The sequence below is a fragment of the Camelina sativa genome, chromosome 17 (genome assembly GCF_030686135.1).
Source record: "Camelina sativa cultivar CO46 ecotype springtype chromosome 17, ASM3068613v1".
In the NCBI taxonomy this organism is placed as follows: domain Eukaryota; kingdom Viridiplantae; phylum Streptophyta; class Magnoliopsida; order Brassicales; family Brassicaceae; genus Camelina; species Camelina sativa.
The window spans coordinates 1,827,832-1,847,346 of NC_141896.1; the positions used below are offsets into that span (position 1 = coordinate 1,827,832).

Consider the following 19,515-nt stretch of genomic DNA (forward strand, 5'->3'; position numbering starts at 1 on the left):
TTTTGCTCCGACAGTGGTTCCAATTCAAATTAACAAAATGTAATATCCTAAACCGGACCAATTCAAATCAGACCAAACCATTCATAAACCAGAGACTGAGCGTAATCGATACCGAGGGAAGAAGAAGACTCATCATCAGTAATCAATCAACCCCAGATTCCTTACGAAATGCCGATGGAGATCTCAGTAGATCTGATAAACCAACTCAAGGTCTCCCTTCGAAAAGGTGCCAAGCTCTCCACCTTCGATCCCGTCGGCGATAACTCAGACCCATCTCTCTCCACCCTTCCCACATCCGCGGAGGCAATTGCAGAACTAGATGCTTCGGCTCCGTACCTCCGTTGCCGGAACTGCAAAGGAAAGCTTCTGCGTGGAATCGAGTCTCTGATCTGCGTTTTCTGCGGCAATCAACAACGTACCAGCGATAATCCTCCTGATCCCATCAAGTTCACTTCCACTTCTGCTTACAAATGGTTTCTCAGCTCTCTTCATCTCGATGGATCGGTAAAAAAAAAAAGTCGAAACCTTTTCCCACCAATTTTTCAATTTCGTTTCCGATTTTTTGCTGAGGATTTGTTTCACTCCCTGATTGTGTATTAGTCAGATGTGGTAATGTGGTGTGTTGAAAAAAAACGAACTTTTTATCTGCAGGAGATGGTAGAGCCGTTAAAGGAAACGAATGGATCAAGCAGAGGAGCTAAGGCACCTGTGGTTAAAGGAATTGCTGTTTCTAAGTTTCTTGATTTGGAAATACAATGGTCTGCAACAGAGGATAAGTCTATAAAGAGTGGACCTCATGGTGATGGACAATTAGTGCTGAATAGAAATCCCCTGAATTTGGGAGGAATTAGTCTTGATGATATTCTCGTTGAGGGAAGAGGACATCTTTCAAAAGTGGAATCAGCAGAGAGCAAAACCGTGGATGATGATGATGATGATTTTAAGGATCCACGTAGTCTTAGCTTATTCGAGAGTGTCAAGAGTCCGGGAGTTGTTAAGCGAAAAGATGTTGATGTTTCTTCTGAGGAACATGAGAATCTTAGTTTGTTTGCGCGACACGATGCTCAGGAGAATGTTACTTTAGCAGCTCAGGGAAATTTTGGGTTCTTTGAGGAAAAAGATGTTCCGAACTCTTTTAACGATGATGAGAACCTTAGTCTGTTTGGGGGAAAAGATACTGAGAGAACTAGTTCTTCTAAGAAGGATGAGAGTTTTGGTTTCTTTGAGGGTCAGGATGCTCAGAGAAGTAGTTATTCTAAAGAAGGTGAAAATCTTGGTTTGTTTGAGGGAAAAGATGCTCAGAGTTCTTCTAAAGATGATGAGAGTTTTGGATTGTTTCAAGGTAAAGATGCTCAGAGAAATAGTTCTTCTAAAGATGATGAGAGTTTTGGATTGTTTGAAGGTAAAGATGCTCAGAGAAATAGTTCTTCTATAGATGATGAGAGTTTTGGATTGTTTGAGGGTGCATCATCAAAGTCCTTTGATGACAAGATTGTTGCCTCGTCTTCTGATTGGGATTCTGACTTTCAATCTGCTGGTCATAATCCTTCTCAGAAAAAGATTTGTGGTGACCCGTTTGTAAATTCTCCGGTTGATTTGGCTGCTCATATGGACTCTGTCTTTGGTTCCGGAAAAGAGTTACTCTATGCAACACCGGCAGATTCTTCGACTGCTTATGTTTCCAAAGCTGGTGATTGGTTGCAAGATGATTTATTTGGTAATGTCACTGGTGAGCACCAAAATAACGACTCAGCTGTCAATGATAAGAATGAGGGACAGGTTGTGGGCGGCAATGAAAGTTCATCCATGGATATTGATTGGATTGGAGATGATCTATGGCAAACCAATGAAGAGAAATCCATTGAGAAGACCGCTACATATGTCAATGATGATGACGATGACTGGAGTGATTTTGCAAGCTCGGCTAATTCCAAGACTCCTAATAAACCACTTTCTCAGACCATGGAAAGTTCCCAAGAAGAGATTTTTTATGGACAGGCGCAAGTCAAGAACGGTGTTAAAGAACAGAACGTAGAGGAGAAGCAGAATACTGGTACAAGCGTGATGTCTGACATAGGCAAAGGACTAGAAGATGATCTCTTTGGAACTTGGGATAGTTTCACATCACCAACCATTCCGCAGGCGTCTATGCAGCCTCCCACCAATCATGCGAATCTATCTGGTGAAAAGAATCCGGAAATGAGCTTGTTTGGGGCAAATAACAATCACAGAGACCAGCAGCACGAAGATGTCGGTTTTTTTAAGGGGAAAGAAGTCCAGAATAATGTTTCTTCTGAGGAACATGAGAATCTTAGTTTGTTTGCGCGACGAGATGCTAAGGAAAATGTTTCTTTAGCAGCTCAGGGAAACCTCGGGTTCTTTGAGGAAAAAGATGTTCCGAACTCTTTTAAAGAGGATGAAGACCTTAGTCTGTTTGGGGGAAAAGATATTCAGAGAACTAGTTCTTCTAAGGAGGATGAGAGTTTTGGTTTCTTTGAGGGTAAGGATGCTCAGATAACTAGTTCGTCTAAGGAGGATGAGAGTTTTGGTTTCTTTGAGGGTAAGGATGCTCAGAGAACTAGTTCGTCTAAGGAGGATGAGAGTTTTGGTTTCTTTGACGGTAAAGATGCTCAGAGAAGTAGTCATTCTAAAGAAGGTGAAAATCTTGGTTTCTTTGAGGGAAAATATGCTCACAAAACTAGTTCTTCTAAAGATGATGAGAGTTTTGGATTGTTTGAAGGTAAAGATGCTCAGAGAAATAGTTGTTCTGAAGAGGATGAAAATTTTGGTTTGTTTGAGGGTGCAACATCATCAAATGCTGACATTAAGTCTTTTGATGACAAGATTGTTGCCTCGTCTTCTGATTGGGAATCTGACTTTCAATCTGCTGATCGTAATCCTTCTCAGAAAAAGATTGGTGGTGACCACTTTGTAAGTTCTCCGGTTGATCTGGCTGCTCATATGGATTCTGTCTTTGGTTCCGGAAAAGATTTACTCTATGCAAAACCGGCAGATTCTTCAACTGCTTATGTCTACAAAGCTGGTGATTGGTTGCAAAATGATTTATTTGGTAATGTCACTGGTGAAAACCAACACAACGACTCAGCTGTCCATGATAAGAATGAGGGACAGGTTGTGGGCGGCAATGGAAGTTCATCCATGGATATTGATTGGATTGGAGATGATCTATGGCAAACCAGTGAAAAGAAATCCATTGAGAAGACCCCTACATATGTCAAGGATGATGAAGATGACTGGAGTGATTTTGCAAGCTCAGCTAATTCCAAGACTCCTCCGGAAATGAACTTGTTTGGGGCAAATAACAATCGCAGAGACCTTGATTTTGACAGCATCACACGTTCTGATTTATTTTCTGAAAGTATTGGCGGCAAAACTGACTGAGAGGAAGCCAAAGTCATACCTTCTGAAATCTCTACCGTACACAGGTTTCTTATCTTCTAGTCAAATTCTTGTTCCCTAAACTCTACCTTCAGTTCGTACTTACAAGGAGCTTTAGTAACATGTTCCGGGTTTTTTTGGATTTTTGGCTTTCGATTACAGAACGAGTGATCCTGATGGTAGTAAAGATCAAACAGTTGATCTTGTTGGAGGCACAACAACAACAGCAGCTACCATGTCACAGATGCATGACCAAACATTCTGTGCCTCCAATCTCCAAGACAGAGTAATATTATCACATTGTACTCTCCTATCTCTCTTGTTTTTTTCCTGGGGCTTGGAGATTGCTTGTTTTGACGTATATATACACATTCCATTCTCAATGACTTTCGAAGAATTCAGTTTTTACTTGTTCTGTAGCCACAAGTAGTTTCAGTCTTGTGGTATTTTCATTTGGGTATCGTGGCCACTTGGGGAACACACATAAACAACCGAGACTTGTATAATTTGTTTGGATTTCAGCTTAGTTTCTGGTAATTAAAAAGACACTGGTTGCCTTGTTTCTATGCTTAAGCTTTTATATTTTTCTACCAAGTACCCACCAAATCCAAAGTCACTGTGTTATGCTTTTTTCTTCTTCTGATGAGATAGATGACTACTGGCTGCATCACTTGAACCGAAAAAAAAAAACGAATTTGGACATGTGCAACCGACGTAACTTACTGTTAGTCAATCGTTTTCATCAGAGCAATAATTTTATTTAGTAAAGTATATCTCCACATGATACACGTTCTTGTTTGTAATTAGATGGATACTCACTCCAATATGCATCTAGACATATTTATTTAACTATATATACATGAATTTAGACAAATCTTACCCTCGCCTTATATGTTGAGACTGTGGAATCATTCTCCAAAGCATGATGTTTTGCTAATGTATTAAGATTTTACCCAAGAAAACAGATGTAAGAAAATATTAGAAGCAAGTATAAATAAGATCTTCAAGAAAAAATGAAAGTGAGGACAAAAATGCGAAAGAGAAGTAAATAATTTTAAAAACAAAACAAAAGAATCTTAATTATCAAAATTAAGTACTGATTTGCCTTTGAGTTTAATGGGATACATCTCACAACCTCAAAATCTTTTTTTCGTCACGTTGGGTTTTGAGTGCAATTTATGACTGTCGTACGTAAACCTGCAAATTCTGACTGAAAAATCAGTTGGAAACACTTGCTTGTTTTATTTTGTTCCATGAATAAGTTATTTTTTTTTTTTTTTACGGATGCAAGTAAAATAGATTTTCTTTTTTGAATGTTACAATTAATCAAAAACATTTTCTATGCGCCCACCTACAAACTCGAACTTAAATTTTTAAGTTAGGTTAACAGAAATGATCTCATCTTAACATTAATCACGTTCGAGCCACATTGCCATAAATTGAATTGAATCATCGTTTGGGCAAGTTGTATATAACTCTTTAACTAGCTCACATTGATATTCCATCCTCTTTTTTAATATTACTAGGAGATATCTCGTGCCATAAAGCACGGATTAATATTTTTACAAAAATTATAATATAATAACCAAAATTATTGTTATACTTTTAAAATATATATATATTATTTTGTTTGAGACAATATTTACTTTTAATATTACAATTGTTTGGTAAGTCTACATATATCTTTTTAAATACTAATTATTTTAGAATATTATAGTAGCTTAATTTGTTTGTTTGGTAAATCTACATATATCTTTTTAAATACTAATTTTTTGTTTGTTACTATTTATATTGTTTGTTTATTTTATTTGCATTATTATTTTGTGATAAATTTTAAAGTATTAATTATTATATTCTAATTGTGAGTAAATAAAATTATTAATTTATCAATCATATAAATATAAATTTACCAATCTGGCGATGTGGAACATTAAAACACACATTTTTTTCATAGATTGAGTACTCTATATTCGTTTTTGAAAACTCAAATCACAACATATGCAGAAAAAATCTACATATTTATTTATCATATGTATTATATGATAATTCAAAACAATTTGTAAATAAAATAAAAGGAAATTGATAGGAGAATCATAATTTAAAAATCTTAACAAAATCTTCCAAACATAGTTATTAAAATAATAATTTGGATAATTAGATATAAAAATTTTATTTTTTTAAAATTCTGATTGGTTTACAATTTTTAAAAATTAATTAGTAATTTTTCGTCCATAATTAATTGGAAATATATTTTTTTTGGGAAATTAATAATTATTTAAAAAAATTATTAGTCTAATATTAAAATTATATCTTTACCCTTACTGAAAAAATAAATAGTTGTCTTAAGACCAATGACATTGTCATGTAATTTCTTACACTTTATAAGGTTAATTTTATATTTGCAATTCCCAATTAATATAGTAGGATTTTCGTACAGTATATCTGGTCTATTAATCCAAAAATACTAGTTGGATTATTACTATTAATTGATTTTTTCTCCTTAATTAAGAGCAATTTATATACTAACTGTTATTGAAGAGGTGATTTCTAAATCCATATGGAATTGTAAATTCTAAAAATCAAAACATATGGATTTTGAAATAACATGTATTATACTTGGATTTGAATCTTTCTATATTACACTTTCAAATCCATTCAAATACATTTAAAACATAACCTAGATTTTGAAATCCAAAAACAAATCATTAAATGAATAACATGAGATTTTAACAAGTACAGTCAAACCTCTATAAATTAATAAGGTTGGGACCATAAAAATTTATTAATTTAAAGAAGTTTTAATTTATCAATAAATTAATAATTATTAATTCATAGAGAGACTTTCTTAATTTAGTAATTTTTTCAAAAGAAAATTTTAAAAATAAGATTGAATTACTATAACTAATCTTTTTATAGAATGAAAATAATAATTATCATATTTTAAAGAGAATACTCAAAGTTTTTTATATTAGTAAAAATATTAGAAATGAACTCTAACAAAAAGTAGTGTGTATATATATACATATATTTTGATAATTTTATATAATTATTAATTTATATTATTGATGGGACGATCTCTTAATAAAGAATTTTCAAAAAAAATATTATCTTATTATTTTACCGAATTGTGTCCAAAATTACACTAGTCCAACTTGGGACCGGAAAAATATATTAATTTAAGGTGATTATTATTTTAAAGAGTATTAATTTATAGAGGTTCTACTGTATTTGTAAATTATAGAACCAATAACACATAATTTTGATAAGTATTTTAAAATCAATGATTGAATAACACATGATTTTTGTTTGGATTTCCAAATCCATTAAAATCATAGAACCAATAACCCTCTTAAGATCAGTTGAGTTATAAACGTGATTAACATAAACTAGTAATATATTATTATCATCATCTTCTTCTCGATCATTGAAAAGAAAGGAAAGTTTTTTTTTCCTATATAAGTTACTTATGTCATACTCTTTGATTTTTAATCTAAAGTTTGTACTTTGAACTTTTGAAGCAACAAAAACCCTCTATTTAGCATTTACCATGCGTAACAGACTTCGTATTTAACTTATAGTAAGTTACCATGCTGGTCTACAACCCGAACTTGATAGTTACAAATGATATATACTTTAAAAGTAGCTATCATAATGTTTGTGATGAAACTTTTTTTCTTATATATATGCAAAAAAATTTGAATTGAGTAGGTTGTTGCTTGAAGTAGGCGTTCGTCATTATACGAATCTTTTGCACTTCTCTTTATTTTCATGCCACGTATTATTCCTACCACTCACACGCCTTGATAACATACATGAGAAAGCTTATTAAACAACGTCACAACTTTTTTTTGTTTTAAGTTGCTAAGATAGTTATTTGGTTTTCAATATTAGTGTTTATATATAAAAAAATCTCCAGAGAAACTCAGAAAGTATAATTCAAAACAAAATTATTTTTCTTATCATATTGGTGAAGTTATAAATTGATTTCATTGAATCATTGTATACATATATCTGTGTCATTGAAATATTAATTTGAAGTTTGATTTATCAAATTCAGTTACCTGTTATATAACACTCCCTGTTTAAAAAATTTATAGTAAGTTAGTAACTTCAAGCTTGCATAATCATCTAGGAATATGCATAGAATCGTAATAATTGATACAGGTTTTAATTGGTAATCATGGGCACTTTCTTGCAAAAGTACGTACGCAAGTTTTCAAATTTTTATTTTTTTTTGGCAATGTACACAATAAATGCTTAGCGCACCCTTTTCGTCATCTGTTTCCTTTTTGTTACATTTATTATAACAGCAGTACAATAAATAACTAAGTTTGAAAAAAAACTTATGTAAATTAAAAACACGTGAATGTGCAAGTTATTTTGCATGTGGTTAATAATAATAAAGCGTACATGTGCGTATGAGCTGTGAATGTGCGTATTGCAGTGGACAGCCGTAAATGTCTGACCAAAATCGTTTCTCTTATCTTTTTACGTATCCAACACTGCCTTAGGTAACTCATCTTGTCGCTTCTTTCATACAAAGGTTTTTAAAAAATCTTACAGATCGACCCATGGTTCTATACTTCTATGTACATTTTAATTTTTTTAATATGCTACAAGATATAGCCATGAATACTATATAGACCTAATTAATCAGATTTGATAACGATGGTGGTTAAACCCACCGCTCTTTCCAGTCATACATCTATAATTTCCAAACGCAATAAAAAAAAGGTGTGTATATATATCATAGTTCTCAAAAATATGTAAAACCAAAGGAATGTAAAATCTTCGAAATGTGAAGAAAACTAATATGATCAATGAAATCTACCAAATTTATGATACCAAAGAAAGAATCTACCAAATTTCCGTACTTCTTCTTTACATATATTTTATTTGTTTTTGTATTTTACCTAACTCTCTTGCGAACCTAAAACAAAAGAAGAAAAAAAGTGAGAAAGATTTGAGCACTTGTCGACACATCGTAGAATCTAACCTCTGCCGACACGTGGCTCGAGGCATATACGGAACTCTGGTGGTCGGAACAGAAACAAATACTTGTTTTGACTACCTGAAAATTCGACACGTCACCAACTTCTAGACTCAAAAAAAAAAAAGAGAGTACAAAGGCCAATAAGACTCTACCATTTCACTTCCTATCGAACCTTTCTTTAGATACGTTCACTGCCCACGTCACTCCTCTTTCTTTGCTCACGTTTCTTCTTTCTTCTTCTCTCTACACATATATACTTTTGTTGGTAATCACATCGAAGATTCGAAATTTGGATCACATTTGGTAATCAACTTTTACTTCTTCTTAATAGACTCCACGTGTATGGACGATTACATATACACAATTATTTTTATTTAAAATTATTTTCGCTTTGGTAGATAAACTCGATGTTACCAAAAGTATACACTATCTAATTAGTAATTACCAAACCAAATACAACAATCTAAAACCCTTATATATATACTTTCTTTTGTAATAACCGAGTGAAAGCTAACACATACAAAAAACAAAAAAAACACACACACACACCATTCTTTTTTTTTGTTTATTATACTCTCATCATTCTCCAAATGAATTGGACTAGAGGAAAAATTATAGGCCGTGGTTCAACAGCCACCGTTTCAGCCGCCACCTTGCAAGAATCCGGCGAAACAATCGCCGTGAAATCCGCCGACTTCCACCGGTCGGAGTTCTTGCAAAGAGAAGCCAAGATTCTCTCTTCTTTGAATTCTCCACACGTCATCGGATACAGAGGATGCCAAATTACGACAGAGTCCTTCAACAACTACAACGGAGAAGCTACGACTTATAATCTCCTCATGGAGTACGCACCGTACGGGACGTTGGCCGACGTTGCTTCCAAGAACGGCGGCTCCATCGAGGAGGCTCGCCTCGTGAAGTACACGCGCCAGATACTTCTTGGATTGGAGTATATTCACAACTCCATGGGAATTGCGCATTGCGACATTAAGGGAAGCAACGTGTTGGTCGGAGAGAACGGAGAAGCCAAGATCGCTGATTTCGGGTGTGCAAAACGTGTTGAACCGGAAATAACCGAACCGGTTAGAGGAACTCCGGCGTTTATGGCTCCGGAAGTGGCCCGTGGAGAGAGACAAGGGAAAGAGAGTGATGTATGGGCGGTGGGGTGTACGGTGATAGAGATGGTTACCGGGTCTACGCCGTGGAGTGGAGCGGATTCGAACGACCCGGTTTCGGTTCTTTACAGGGTCGGGTATTTAGGTGAGTCACCTGAGCTGCCTTGCTCGCTTACGGAACAAGCAAAGGATTTTTTAGGAAAGTGTTTGAAAAAAGATGCGAAGGAGAGATGGACAGCGAGTCAACTGTTAAACCATCCGTTCTTGATAACTAAACCGGATAATGAACCGGAATTGGTAACCGGTTTGGTTACGAACTCACCGACAAGTGTGACGGATCAGATGTTCTGGAGGTCAGTGGAAGAGGACCGTCCAAGCTGGTGGGAATGTCACGAGGATGAGAGAATTGGAGTGCTAAGCTGGACTGGTCAGTTTGTGGTGGAGTCCACATGGGACACGGACGGTGCGGATTGGATCACGGTCCGAACGGAATAATGATTAGTCGGTTCACATGAGGTGAAGGAGCGTTGGTTGTTCCCATTCATTTAATTAGTGAAAAATTTTGTTTTTAGTCTCCAAGTGAATATAGAGAAGTATTAGAGAGTGTGGAGTTTTAGATCAATTTTTATGTACATTTGTTAATTCATCATTTTTTAAATTCCCCGGAATCCAAATTTTGTTATTTTCATTATGTTATAATACAAGTCATGATTTCATAAAAACAACAACTTAGTTAGGACAATTGTGATTGGTTTTTTTGATGTCTTCATCTAAATAGCCTAAGTGGGCAGAGGAACCGAGTATTTATGCAAAGTACTTGCACGAGTTATTTTGCCAAAGTATGATTGAACACAACTGTATGAGGGTTGGGAAGTAGTGAAGTTAGGTGGAAGGAGTGAGAACTATGATAATACAAATATACCAAGGAAGTATTTTTGTGGAGACAGTGTAATGATTTTAACTTGTGGGGAAAGTGAGAAATGAAGGCAACAAAAATATGCCCAATTGGTTTGTTGGTTGGTTAGTTGGTCATTTTTGGGGTTTAGGCAAACTGAAAAAGATTCCGTTCGAATCTTTGTTAAGGATTCGCATTTTTCATTTTTTTTTTTTTGGGTAATTTGGTAAGCTTCTGTTAGGCCATTTTGATGATTCATTCATTATGCCTTCGCTTCCACACAAATCTCTAATTATCATATGATTAATATTTGAAAAGGTTGAAACCTAACTTGTTACTACTTAAACCCTCAATTGGTATTTTAATTCATTTTCACCTAAATTTAATATTCACAAGAATCATCCAGATACACTTTCTTACAAGGGAGTATAAAATCATAGATGTGTCGTCATCATCATCAAAAAAATATCTCTGAATGTAAGAAGTTTAAAAACGGGGTTTAAGGTACACATACCATACGCATACGGTGATACCATACCATACTACACCCAGACCAGATCTTTATGATCGATCATACAAAACCGTCTTAATCTATTATGTAAAGTTATGTTGTAAACAGAAACCTCATATCTTCCTCTGTCAGCTTCCCTATGGCCTCCTGAGAGCCACCAACCGTCCTGTAATGAACAAAAATGTGTTCATAATAACCTTAGATAATAGTTAAGGTTCGGAAAAAGAAAAAAGTTGAGAATCTTTTAACTAACCCTTCAAACACAAGTTCCTTCTTCTTTTGAAGTCTTAAAATCCTTTCCTCCACTGTATTCTCTATTATGAATCTCACAATCCTGTAATTCAAAAAATCAAACATGTATTCAAAGATTGTTCTTGCCCACCATCAAACAGAGATTGTAGGAGAATTAAAGTGTAACCTTATTGGCTTGTACTGTCCGATCCTATGAATTCTGTCTTGTGCTTGCCTCTCAACAGCTGGGTTCCACCACGGGTCCATCATAAAAACCTAACAGAATTTTTCCACAAACAACCAATGTAAGAACATGTTTTGCATACACATACATTACTTTCCAGACTTGCTAAACTATACACTTACATGTGAAGCAACAGTTAAACTAAGAGCAACCCCTCCCGCTTTCAAGCTCATTAAGAAAACTCTGCAATCTGGGTCGTCTTTGAATTTGTTGATAGCAGTATCTCTAGCTGCCATGGTCATGCTTCCCACCAGTTGAACACAACTAACTCCACACTGTGTTGCAAACAAACGTCATTTTCTGCATGATTCATTCTGATTCAAAACAATGTTAAAAAGTAGTGGCCTAGTGACCTGCTCCTAAGATTATTACCTTCCCAAGGGTATAATTTATAAGGTCCAAAAATGATGTGAATTGGCTGAAAACTATTGCTTTGGCAGACCCGTCTCTTTCAACCATGAATCTGATTTCCTCTCTCTGCATACAAATAATCAAACATCATAACAATTCACAAATGGTTAGAAAAAGGAAGAAAAACGCTCAAAACTCCAAAGAAACTTAGAAGGATACTGTTCGGGAAAGAGACAGAACAGAAGCTGTAGATACTTGAGAGCACATACCAAAGCCTCAATCTTTGTACTTGTTTGAAAATCATTGAGCTTTATCCGATTTAAAATGCTTGAGGCTCTAAATCCTTTAAGTGTTGTCTTGCTTGCCTGATGCTCTGTGTCAGCTTTGGTAGTCCAATCCACAGTCAGTAGTTTCGAGCATGTTGGGCAGGTGACTTTTCCCAGGGACGTAGAAAAACCAATCAAACAAGCTTTACAGAACACATGTGCACAAGACGTCACCTTCAAAGTAAAAGAAACAAAGAAGGATATCAAACGAAAAAGTCCAACAATAGTAGTAATCTGATGATTCTTGAACGAAGTGTAAAATGAAAGCAGCTGTTTCCAGACAGGCACTGAGAAGCCAGAGTCGATATATTACGAAATAGCAATAGATCGACTTGGAGCGCTTACAACATAGTCCTCGGCCGGGTCGTGGCAGAGACCGCATTCTTGCTCAGTTTTGTTCTCATCAAGCAAGTTAGCGTTAGCACCACTAGAATTGGAATACACCACAAGGTATGGATGATCAACAGCCTGAAAAAATTGAAGACAAAATACATCACAAACTACATATCTATAAAATACTAGTGCATTGGCTGTTTAGTTGAACCAAAAGACTGTAGATGCCATTCACCTGTCTCAGACGAGTGAGAAGATCAAATATATGTGCATAATTATTCATCAATGTACCAGCCTGAATATACCTGCAAACAAAAATGTACATGGCATGGTCAATAATAAAGTTCTGTTATACAAACCAAGGAGCAGAAACCAGTAGAAGCCCATTGAATATAAGTAACTTACGTATTAAATTCCGCCTGGCTGTCTTTGTATAGAGATTCATAGTAATCAGCCTCTTTTACATCTAGTGCATCCCGCCTCAAAGAAATCTACAAGAAGTCAAATTTAAAAGTTGAGCTAAAGCTTTGTTTAGTGATTCTTAATAATCAGAATCATTTACATCCAGTGCATCACACCTGAAAGAATTCTATAAGAAGCCAAATTTATATGTAGAGATAAATAAAGCTTGCACGCAACTATACAAAGCTTCATTTACATCAAACAAGGGAGAGAAAGGAACATACGATTCGAGGAGGAAGAGCAAGATCAGCTGCCCGACCCAATTTAGTACGTCTTAAAAGTATGTCTTTCAGGACTTTGTGTTTAAGCAATATCATGGCTCGCTTTCCCATTCCAGTGCTTCCATGTAAAGTTACTGGTTTGGCCACATACTAGCAAAAATATAAAGAAAAAAACAGAAGGACAACATATAAAATGGTGATCCTTCTTTAAAAAAATAGGTAATATAAGAAACGTGACACCTCAAACTTACCTTGTTCCACCAACAGAAATGTCGAACTGTATTATGAGGACAGCTAGGACAGGTTTGATGTGCCCTGCAATCACCCCCAAAGGCAGATGACAAAGAAAATTGAATAGCATATATTGTTATGAACTATGAAACAGAACTATGAGAAAGGAGAAAATAATTAGAAGTTGAGAGTGAAAGAATTACATGTAATCAAGAATTCTACAGTCACAATCCTTGCAAAAGTAATATGAGTATGGGAGAATTTGCAAGAAGCGAATCTGGGACAAACAAAATAGTCACATCAACCAAATTAACTATAATCTTCAAGTGCTATAAGCACACTTTAGGAAAGATTGACTAACCAGGGAGTAAAGCTCTCCAACACGATTCTGAAGAGGGGTACCGCTCAGAGCCCATCTGTAGGTAGCCTCCAAAGCAAAAACAGCTCTTGCTGTGTTGCTACGTCTTTCTTTAATGTAATGAGCCTGGTGTGACAAAATGTGGATTAAGATTAATCAAGGTCAGATCCATAATTCCACCCACTAAAGGCCAAAAAGATAATATGATCATGTCGAGCAGACTCAAAAGATAAAAAGACAGGCTTATAATTAGTTTTTGGCAAACTAGGTTTCTGAAGATGAGTTTACAGTGAGCTCTCCTGCTGTGGTTTCCTATCCCACAACAGGCATGAAAGGCACCATACCTTACATGCCTGAATTTTAATGCAAGTGTACCAAACAATTAGGCAACAAAAGGTTAACACCAACAAACAGCGGGTCTTGGTACTGACCTCATCTAAAATGATCCTATTCCACTTGATAGAGTGCAAAAGAGACTTCTCTCTGTCATCTGAACCTAAGTCATCTTCTTCTACTGGTTGTTTGGACTTCTTCTTAGATTTCTTCAGATTTTTATCTTTTACTGCATCAGCCTCCTTTCCTTGCTTTGAATATGAAGCTGTAGACTTCTTACTTTTCTGCTTAGATTGTTTGGCCGTTCTGACAGCCAAAGGTCCACAAAAATACCGCAGGTGGATCGAAAGCTTCTTCGGATAAAATAACTTGCTGCAATATGCACACTGCACCCTGGGCGGCATCATATGTCTCCTATATTCACTTTCAACAGTGGAATATGTTGTCAGAACAAAGTCGTAGTTCATGAATTCTTTAATATTCTTCTCTCTCTTGGCCCCATGGTATACAAGAACCTTGGTGCTTCCTGGGGATGTAAACCGAACAATCTCATTTAACCACTGGGAAACAGCAACGAGAGGACAAAGTACAAGGGTGCACCCAACTGCTTCCCCAAATTGTGCCCTGTCAACTTCTCGTCTGGCAAGAACAAGAGATATGGCTTGTATTGTTTTTCCCATTCCCATCTCATCCGCGAGAATGCCTCCTCTAACTGATAGTTCCTGTTTTGATGCCCAAGCCAAAAATTCTTTTTGGTACCTTAATAGCGGCATAATCAAATCTGAAGGGGCCTCAGCGGTTTCAGCAATCACAGCATTCTGCTGATCCAAATTAACATCCTCTGTCATATGTTCATCAATCCATCTCTTCTGTTCCTTTTCCCATATCTCCCACAGTAACACATCTTTCTCTCTGCTCGGACCAGGTTTTTTCCTTTTAGTGCCTGCTCTTCGTAAATTTACATTAGCCACAGGTACAGGGGGGAGAACAGGTACAGGAACTGGTAAATCATCATTAGCACCAACATCTTCTTCCTCCTCCTCCACCTCCTCGTCACCTATGTTCAAATATCAATGTAAATTATGAATATATAACAGAAACTTTTCAATCAGTAACACTTGAAAAGCAGAGAACATTAACGAAGATGCATAAACTTTAACTATGTTAAGCAAAGCAACGAAACGGTACCTTCAAATTCAGGGTCGACTAAATCGTCATCTGAAGGTATAGTAAAAGGTTCTTCATCAGAGTTGAAGCCAACTTCTTTCTCGAGATCCACAACTAGTTCATAAGAAAGAAAAGATTAACAATTTATCACCACCGGACAGTATCTAGGCCTTTCAAAGTTTCAATTTTTACTGAAAAGTCCCACTTTTTTTTTTTATTCTGTTAAGCAAAAATTTTTTATCTTTTCACAATAACGAAATTGCTTAACACATCAAGCAATAAAGACACGAACTTTAATCAATTTCATGGAGATCATCGAGTACAATACCCAAGAAAATTCAACTAATTGAAGTACAGATCGAGCCTAAACACAGACACTAGTTCCACTAATACAATGGGAACGAGTAAACCCAAGAATCAATAGAGCGAAATCACGAAAAAGGGTACCTTCAATCGCCTTATTGCGGGGTCGTAGCTCCATCTCTCTCTCTCTCTCTCTCTCTCTCTCTATGCCCAGAATTCGCGAAGTTGAGGAAAGAGGAAGAAGAAAAGAAAAAAGTGAAATTAGGTTTCTATCTTTCCATTTTATATTAAGAGAGAGAGAGATAGTTTAGTGGTCGATAACGGCGGGAAAAAACAACATTATTAACACGTGTTCACTTCCTACCGGTTCGATTACCAAATTGTGATGTCATAATTTAGAAAACAACTAAAAAGATTTTGTTTCACTTTTGTGTTTTTTCCTTTTTTTATTTTATTTTTTGGATAAGAGATTTTGCATTAAATGAGGGATACGAAATTGGAAAAGTTATGCTAAATGGAAAATTACCTCATATTTTAATTACCGCCTATTTACATACACAATTATAAATAATTATGTTTATTTTTTCTTAGCAAACATTATTATTATTTAATATTTATATAGAAGATATGAATTAAATTTATCCAATTAAAAGTCTTAAATCGACAAAAGACTGTACACAATTTTTTGATTTTGCTTTGTAAAAAGCACAACCCGTTGAGAAAGGTGTTCAACGTTGATCATTGCTCCAAACTCCAAAGGGACTACTCTTCTTCTCTCTTCAAGTGATAACTTTTTTGATATGTGTGTGTTAAAAACGTTGGAACTTGGAAGTGACCATGAGATGTTATTATTATGTGTGTTATTAAGTCCTTTAAGGATTATTCGATTATGCAAGTTTCAAGAGTCAACATTGGAAATAGACACTATCGGTTAACGTTGTCGCATCGTTAGAGACGCTAGCAAATCAAAAGCATTATTAATTGTCTTAATGTTACCACATCGTGGATTCTTTATTGAATAATTTCTAGTCTTCTACTAGATCTTAGAATTTCTACAGACAGATACATACATAAATATGTATGTAATGATGTATAATGAACAGATTCCGGATTGAACACATCCAAATTACATACACAAACCGAAAACATAAATGCATGTTATAGAAGGCGTTCTAATCGGAACAATATTTTAGTATTAATATTTTCCTTTCTATGATATGTGGAATACATATGGAGTTGTTAATCGAGTATATGTATTCCAAGTAAAAATTATATACTTACTAGAATTGAACCTGAGTCGTTTATATAATCGACAAAAGAAACTGAGTTTAATTTGATTAAAAGTTAAAACATATATAGAGTATGTAATAACAGTATTAAACAAAGAGATTGAAGTTGTAAAAAGGGGAACCGGTGATCTTTTTTACTTGCCTCAAACAATGAGCTTCTTCCATCTTTTTCTTCGAAGCAATCGAAAGAAAAGAAATATCGATTGGATCAAACTCGAAACCAATCCTGATATATAAACTACTCCATATCATTGATCATTTTCTCATCAATCATCTCGGAACATAAAATCAGTTGATCGATATATGTTTCCTTCTTCTTCGACCTTTGACCCTGAAGATGTAGTTAACAAACATGTATTAATCCCAAGCACACATGCACATGTATATACGAACAATATCTGCTGAGTATGATAAAGATTAGACGAAACAAGAGACGTACGATCGTGGATGAAGTGATGATCATGAGTAGCCTGAGAAGTCATAAGGATAATTGCTCTCTTTCTCTCTCTCGGCCCAAACCATATGCATAATGCATATAGTCTTGTGCATATATATGGTGCGATACTACTCTTATAACTATAAACATATGTTTCACCAACTTCTTCCTTTTCAATTATAAGAAAGTAGATGAAAAGCTAAAGATGACTAGTTTATTTGGTTCCTTTCATATTTTTTAGTACTATTATAAGAGTCTTTATATAGTATAATATATTGCTTAAAGCATGCTTTCGTTTGAAAATTCATGGAGAATGCATAAAAAAAAAAACCAAAAACATAGAGACTGAAATTTACAGGTTCACTGAACCTGGTCCCTTTTTCGTTTACGGATTGGAAAAACCAACCAAGTGTAGATTTCAAATTGATCATATTTTACTAGGATTTGAAAGACACTCGTCTCCTTTAAAAATATGATCAAACACTGATGATGGCTTCACTATTCGTGAGGCTAGAGATAAATCTGATTAATTCAATAGTAAAATGAAAATAATAAACTCATATTAGCTCTGGGCATTCGGGTACTCGGGTCGGGTTCGAGTAGGAACCGATCGGGTTCGGGTTTTTCGGGTAGAGGAGTTTAGGACCCATTAGGGTAAACAGAAAATATCGGTTCGGATTCGGTTCGAGTCTTACCGGGTTCGGGTCGGTTTGGGTCTAAAATTTCAGACCCTATAAATACCCGAAAAAATCGGATATTGAATAGGGTTCGGGTATTTTTTTACCCGATTACCCGAAATTTAACCCAATTACCCGGAACTTTTAATTTTAAATATAAAAATAAAAATTTGAAAAATTATTTTTAAAAAAAATTAAAAGATTGATTAAATTTTTAAAAGTTATAGCTAAACATTTTCAATATAACTTTGGTTATTTTGAGTATTTTCATTATTTTGATATAGGAAAAAATAATATTTTTAAATTTTAAGTTGTAGCTTTGAATAACTATGTTATAAAATATATATATATATAACTAATATTCTCTATATATGATTTTATTTCGGGTATGTCGGGTACCCATTCGGTTTTCAGTTCGGTTCCGGGTTCAGTTCCGGTTCTTCGGGTTTTGGAGATTAAGACCATTAGGGTATTCTACCGGTTCCGGGTTCGGATTCGGGTCCATATTTTCGGGTCGGTTCCGATTCGGGTTTTCGGGTCCGGTTTTTTTGCCGAGGCCTAACTCATATAACAAGAAATCATTGGAAATGACAACCTTATAACCAAAAGACAAACCATTTTCGTCATCATAAGCCTAAATACAATCATGTTGCATAAGAAAAAAGATTAAGAAAACATAATGGCCACGTTGTTTTGTTCATGACACACTACGTTAGGTGTTTTATTCTATATCTATTAATGTTTTCTTCTTTATATATATTGTTGGCTAGCTAGTCAAAAACAGTACTACTAATTTATTTGAGTATAGAATAATTGTCGTATGTCGGCAAAAGAAAGAATAATTGGCGTATGACCATCCACTAGAATGTTACGCTTTCAATATTAATGGTAAACTATCACTTAGCTTGACCCCAAAAAACCTTTCTGAGTCAAGTAGAGAAAATGTGTCCTAACTATTCGATTTGATATCATTTGTCTCACGTAAACCCTAAAATGTGCTCGCCAGCTAGTTTCTCCACTCTTTCTGCCTCTGGTACAAGAATTCATCATTTTCTTTTCTCCGCATTTTAATAGATCTCGAAATTTTCTTGGATAAGATCCAGCACACCTAGCAAGCATTGACTAATACTATCTTCTTTCTTTGAACAAACGTTCGGACCTCGTCAATTACTAATGGATGGTGCATGTATCGCCTGTGCTACAACATTTCCACTCAGTGAAAAGATGAATCTATAAACGCCTTTTTTCTTTCGTATCAACCAATTGGAAAGTGAAAACGATCCTATCATCATCAATATACGTATTAGTCAAATGGGTTATATGTAGTTCAAATTTGTGAGCTTTCTTAAAAAAAAGTATCACATTCTTACTGGGCTTGAGGTTCAAATTTGGCCCAATAGGAAGCCCACATAGTTTTACATAAGTTTATGAGAACAGACAAATAAGCAATCTGCAATTTGGTCGATCGTCGACATGGTAAACAAATAGAAGAAGATACCAAATAGGAAACGAGAGCGTTGTCGTCGTCATTGGTCAATCCTATCCACAAACAGACACATAGAGAGCTTTAATGTTTTCTCTTTATCATCATCATCTCCTCTGTTTTTCAATGGCTTCAATAGTTCCTCTTCTCCGTACTC

The 19,515-nt window shown here is 35.2% G+C and overlaps 2 protein-coding genes, 1 long non-coding RNA gene and 1 pseudogene across 4 annotated transcripts; 2 read left to right on the forward strand and 2 right to left on the reverse strand.

The window, feature by feature from the left end:
* The first annotated feature begins 19 nt into the window (after nt 1-19).
* On the forward strand, nt 20-3,963 carry LOC104754653 (uncharacterized). Its single transcript, XM_019239703.2, has 3 exons — nt 20-504; nt 652-3,446; nt 3,562-3,963. Exons 1-2 carry the CDS (start codon nt 169-171, stop codon nt 3,400-3,402), a joined length of 3,087 nt encoding a protein of 1,028 aa, XP_019095248.2. The 5' UTR covers nt 20-168; the 3' UTR covers nt 3,403-3,446; nt 3,562-3,963.
* Nucleotides 3,964-8,808: 4,845 nt separating this feature from the next.
* Nucleotides 8,809-10,229, forward strand: LOC104754654 (mitogen-activated protein kinase kinase kinase 18-like; annotated as a pseudogene). The gene has a single exon (XR_015586933.1). The product of XR_015586933.1 is annotated as a mitogen-activated protein kinase kinase kinase 18-like (transcript).
* Nucleotides 10,230-10,755: 526 nt separating this feature from the next.
* On the reverse strand, nt 10,756-15,850 carry LOC104754655 (DNA repair protein RAD16). The gene is made up of 16 exons (XM_010476882.3): nt 15,618-15,850; nt 15,192-15,284; nt 14,102-15,060; nt 13,674-13,796; nt 13,516-13,589; nt 13,333-13,396; nt 13,085-13,231; nt 12,804-12,889; nt 12,634-12,703; nt 12,411-12,533; nt 12,009-12,239; nt 11,761-11,865; nt 11,511-11,663; nt 11,332-11,420; nt 11,167-11,247; nt 10,756-11,079 (listed from the first exon to the last, which is right to left on the reverse strand). The coding sequence occupies exons 1-16, from the start codon at nt 15,649-15,651 to the stop codon at nt 11,007-11,009; spliced, it is 2,505 nt and encodes an 834-aa protein (XP_010475184.1). The 5' UTR covers nt 15,652-15,850; the 3' UTR covers nt 10,756-11,006.
* A 929-nt stretch (nt 15,851-16,779) lies between these two features.
* On the reverse strand, nt 16,780-17,400 carry LOC147923246 (uncharacterized). Its single transcript, XR_015586934.1, has 2 exons — nt 17,202-17,400; nt 16,780-17,093 (listed from the first exon to the last, which is right to left on the reverse strand). It is a non-coding gene; the product is annotated as an uncharacterized LOC147923246 (long non-coding RNA).
* Between the last annotated feature and the right edge of the window lie 2,115 nt (nt 17,401-19,515).

What these genes read in the sequence shown, in the direction of transcription:
- LOC104754653 (XM_019239703.2), top strand. Translation starts at nt 169, where the DNA reads ATGCCGATGGAGATCTCAGTAGATCTGATAAACCAACTCAAGGTCTCC. An exon ending in CTCTTCATCTCGATGGATCG is followed by an intron (nt 505 to 651) that starts GTAAAAAAAAAA and finishes TTTTATCTGCAG; the next exon opens with GAGATGGTAGAGCCGTTAAA.
- LOC104754655 (XM_010476882.3), bottom strand. Translation starts at nt 15,651, where the DNA reads ATGGAGCTACGACCCCGCAATAAGGCGATTGAAG. An exon ending in CCGCAATAAGGCGATTGAAG is followed by an intron (nt 15,285 to 15,617) that starts GTACCCTTTTTC and finishes CTTATGAACTAG; the next exon opens with TTGTGGATCTCGAGAAAGAA. An exon ending in TGTAGAATTCTTGATTACAT is followed by an intron (nt 13,397 to 13,515) that starts GTAATTCTTTCA and finishes GGGTGATTGCAG; the next exon opens with GGCACATCAAACCTGTCCTA.